The sequence below is a fragment of the Oxyura jamaicensis genome, chromosome 4 (genome assembly GCF_011077185.1).
Source record: "Oxyura jamaicensis isolate SHBP4307 breed ruddy duck chromosome 4, BPBGC_Ojam_1.0, whole genome shotgun sequence".
Classification (NCBI taxonomy): domain Eukaryota; kingdom Metazoa; phylum Chordata; class Aves; order Anseriformes; family Anatidae; genus Oxyura; species Oxyura jamaicensis.
Genome location: NC_048896.1, coordinates 45,236,383 through 45,241,149, shown reverse-complemented (window position 1 = coordinate 45,241,149; position 4,767 = coordinate 45,236,383). Strand labels below are relative to the sequence as shown.

At 36.9% G+C, this 4,767-nt stretch overlaps 1 protein-coding gene across 2 annotated transcripts in view; it reads right to left on the bottom strand.

The window, feature by feature from the left end:
- Nucleotides 1-789: 789 nt before the first annotated feature.
- PAPSS1 (3'-phosphoadenosine 5'-phosphosulfate synthase 1) overlaps nucleotides 790-4,767 on the bottom strand; it is a 44,409-nt gene continuing 40,431 nt past the window's right edge. The window contains exon 12 of one of the 2 annotated variants that reach the window (XM_035324285.1): nucleotides 790-1,504. In XM_035324285.1, coding sequence (XP_035180176.1) covers nucleotides 1,366-1,504 — 139 coding nt within the window. In that variant the 3' untranslated portion in view covers nucleotides 790-1,365. The remainder of the gene's footprint in view (nucleotides 1,505-4,767) is intronic. The other variant, XM_035324286.1, reaches the window with a different exon arrangement.

The following is a 4,767-nucleotide window of genomic DNA, read 5'->3' as shown; positions in this document are numbered from 1 at the left end:
CCACCATCCAAAAAAATCTAGATGAACATGCGTCATCCAGGCTCTGTAGCAGGCCAGTTTCCTCATTCTGAAAACAATTTCGACCTGTTTTGTCCTTTGTACACCTCCTAACAACTGAAAAATAAGTTTCTGTGAGAAGGATATGTGAAGTTCCTAGTGAACAGGGTAAGAACAGTTATGACTGTTCCACTGATTACTTGCAAATACTTGAAAAGATCCCAACAGATCAGTATTACTGTGCGCTTAGAAAAGTGTTTTACTTTTTATTTTTCATGTTTTTCTTCAGTAGTTAATGTTTCACATACTGAATTAACCACCTTAAGAATTTTTGAGGAATCCTAGTAGAAGCCAATATGCCTTGTCTGTCAAGGAGGACAATGAGATTACCCTTATGTTGCCATTGGAGATGTTGAAAAACATACTTAACCTTCAGGACTAAGCATTTCTACCACAGGAACTGCAAAGATCTAAGGACTTCCTTTTTTTTTTTGCAATAATCCTTAAACATGAATTCGAGGTCAGCGTGCCACACTTTTTGTGTTTTTTTTTTTTTTTCTTTAAGTTGAAGTAGAATGAATGACTGTATCTGGAACCAAACACTGGCAAGTGAAATCAAATAGGATAAAACATTCCCTATTGACACCTAAGGCAACAATCACATAAAAAAAAAAAATCTGGATTAGTTATCAATTAAAAGAGTAAAGTGTTTTTCTTTTTACTCATTACTTGGTCATCTTCACAGGTCCACAGCAGAAGGAAACGACTGGATAACTCAATGAACTCCAAAACTAAACAGAGAAAGCCAAAATGTTTAATTATGCTGCATAAAGAACTCTGCGTTTTAATTACAAATACTGAAAAATTGATGTTAAAAGCTTCTGGAGAATAACAGAGTACACTTTTACAGTAATTTTAAAACTGTTACTTTTTCCATTTATTGAGCACCTATCCATAGTTAAGGGTCTAATTATTACATTTTCTCCTACAAACTACTAAAAACAGAAAATATCCAGCAGTTTAAATAACATGAAAAAAGCTGCATCTATTTAACAGCTGCAGAATTCATAGGACAGAGGCAGTAAAATATATATAAAAAAAAAAAAGACGAGAATTAAAAATCCTACTGCAAGAATATTAACTGTAATAAAAGAGAAGACATTAAAACCAGCAGCTAGTTAGGTGCCAGGACATAATAGAACCCATAAGGACAGGCAAAGAATGATGCTAAGTTAGGGAGAAAGAGTCTGTTTTCAGAGAAGAACTTCCTGACCGACACCACAACAAAGCAACATGAATGGTGACTGTGTGGTCCCCTTCTTGTAAATAAATCAGGCGTCAAACGTTGATCTGCGGTTCATAAGAGGCCTAAGCCTTCTCCAAGGATTTGTAGTATTCTGTCAGCACAGTCCAAGCCTTAGGAGCCATGAAGCCTTCCGGTGGGTTTTGTCCTTCTCGAGCCAGCTTGCGCATGCGGGTGCCTGATATAAAATCAAAGTCTTCGTGGCTGAGAGGATAGGGATGGGAGTAAGGGGAGAGAGGGAGAGGAAAAGGTAGGGGGAGAAAAAAAAATTAAAAAGAATGCAAAGTTGTTCACAATTCTTCTGCTTTTTTGATAATTTAATGAAAGTTCTTCTTGGAAGTATAATCTGATACTAACTTATTTCCAGACATTTGTCCATCAATGCCAGTACATCTTTATGCACCCTCTACAACACAGAGCTCAGGTAACTCCTGAGGTTTAGCAGCTTGGTCCAACTCATCTTCTGGGAGTTGAATCGCGTCTGTGCCTTCATCTAGCCTGGCTTTCTCTCTGTATGAGGAACTCTGCTGAGAGACAACTCTCTCCTCCACCCCGTCTCAGTTCTCCATCAACAACAGCAGCCATCCTATTCAGTACCCTCATCCCCTCTGCCCCAGCAGCAGTCCAGCACCACATGCTGGTAGAAGGTAGTGCTTGCAGTCCTGGTTAAAGAAAAGCATTTCAGTGCACTAGAGAATGGAAGAACATGGCAGAAAATCTCATAATGAAGGACAATTTGCAGAACAAAAAGTAAAAGCCTTGGAGGCAGGCTCCATCGCTTTTGCAGTTAGGCCACTGCAAGCCACTCAGCATGCATATACATATACATGTGTGTGTGTGTATATATATATATATATGCATGAGTGCATTTGGCACATACAGTTCAAAATAAAGAAAAAAGCATAACCTCAACTGGAAGCATAATAAAAATACCTTTCCATAAAGATGTTTTTCCTTAAAAAAAAAAAAAAGAAGAATCTGGACAGATTTACAGACGAACCCAGATCAGGATTACTGATCATCATTAACATGACAATCTAAATTAAATTAAATTCAGCTTCTCAGGTAAGTGGTGATAAACAGCAAAAGTTCCAGTGAAGTTCAACTCCTACTCCTCACAACAGTGAAACAGTAAAACCAAGACAAGAATGCCACAATTCTACCAAGCGTTCCAAAGAAAAATGATTTATTCTTAAATTAAATATGGCAATTTTACTTACGCCATTTGTTCAATTTGCAACATGTATCCATTACTCATTCTTTACTTGTCTGTTTGAAATAAAAGCCAAGTATTGATCTCAGATGCACATGCCTTAAACAGAAACAAGAGCCAAGTGTGTGCATCAGAGGGCAGAACTTGGCTCTCTAAGTGCTGAGCTATGCTCAGTAGGGTATGGAAGTTAGCAAGATGCAGAAAGCATTCCACAATTCCCTTTCACAAAACCACTAACCCTGTAACTTTTTGATTTGGATTGTTTGCATCAACACGGCAGCAATGCCATACATGCTCTTTTCTTACTGCTCTGAATTCAGAGAGCAATCTCTGAATTAGGTTCTTGAAGTGCAACAGCAAGGCAAAAAAACCCTACTGTGCTTTATTTTGCAAAATATAAATTACACAAAAATAAAACTTTAAGCTGATGCAAGCCCATCAGAGAAAGAATAATGTCACCACCACTAAGAACACCTGTAAATTTTGTTCCCTGGTACAGAGATGCCCAATGCTCACTAACACTGCTCAAAGGGAACTTGAGTTCTTTAAGAACTATTTCTACAGAACCTATGTGGTGAAATTAGAAGCCTGGTTAATATTTTAATATTCTACCAAAGAAAAAAAAAAAAAAAAAAAAAAAAAGAAAAAATAAGTCTTCAGATGAATGGGAAGGTAAGAGTAAGGCAAGTGCTATAAAGTTTCTCCACGTTTTCTACAACACCGAAGTCCAAACACCAAAAATACATTGTCTGTTTTATTCCCTCCTTGCCTGTTAAGACTTTAGAAAGACTCAAATTCCTCCATGCCCTACAAGTGAAGTAACGGTACCAAGGCAATAAATTTACATGCACCATGGAATTTTGCTTCAATAAGGACCCCATTTCCTTCAGCTTCCTCTTATCTCTAATTGTGGCTGTGCAAGAAGCAGCTGTAAGAATCAGAGACAGAGAACCACCCAAAAAAGAAAAATCCACTACGAAAATCTAGAGAAGCCTTAGAAAAAGGACAGAAAAACATTAATAAGGGTCATTTCAGAAACATACTACATTCAGTGTATCAAAACATTTCTTAAGTAGCCATTTTTAAGCATTTCTAAAGTACAGAAATACTAAGTGATGCCTTCCCAAACTTCTGTTAAATAGGATTTACTTTTAAAAATTATATTAATTAGTAATCCCTAAACTGACTCATATGGAGTTTTGGCAATATACACTGTCCATTGAAACGGTCCAGTAATTTTTGCCTTGTTTTGCAAATTCCTTCCTTTTCAATTTTCTGTTCAAGTTTCCAGCTTAAATTTCCACAGTATTTAGGTGTTATTGAAATAACACTTAAATACTGCCTTCACTAATGGCAAAAATAAAACCTCTTGAGTATCAGGAAGTGCTATGTCTACTACGTAGAAATGCTGTAGTGTGATATGAAATACAAGCATTTTGAAACAAAACGTGACTAAGTAACTTACTTCTTAAAATAGAAAACAAAAAGAAGAGTCCAGTAACTCTGTGCAGTGAGTTTTGAGGAAACTGGGAGCTACTCAACGTAAAATGGACTTGAGCAGAACAGGAAGGGTGTGTGGGAAAATGTTTGACCATTAAAGCTGTTACGGAATTAAACGCAACAGCCATCCAAATTCCATTCTCAAGCAAAATTTGGAATGAATCTCAGTGAAAATCAACTCAGCCTTTTCTTGAGCATGGGATTTAAGTGCCTTTCAAATTTGTATTCAGTAGCTGCTAGAAGTAGCTTTCTTTGAGCCACACTGTAAACAAGCAAATGCCTGTAAAAATGATTTCACTTTTTACTATCAATCAAGTTTGACTAGTACTGATGTAGTATTTGGTGCCTACACAATTAAAAGCTTTCTCAAAGCTTCATTATGAGATTAAACACTAAGAGTAGTGCTCAAGCCTAAGATTTCAAGCTTGTAGTTCTTACGACAAAACAAGCAAACTATCACCAGTTTGCACATAGGAAACAACAGCATGTAGATGCCCACAGTCCTATAGGAAACCTGTAGGTTCTTGACTCTGCTGCATCTTCAAGGTGTCCATAGAGTACTTTAATACAGTAACCAAAGGGGAAAAAAAAAAAATCTCCTCTTCAGCAATTATTCCCTACAGGTCTAAAGGTTTAGTGCATTTTATATAGCTGATTTTCGCTTATTTATTGGGAAGAAGTCTCTTCCCAATAAGTGTTCTTTATACAACCTTCGTACCAGCTATTCTCCAGCCAGATGGAGTACAAACACATT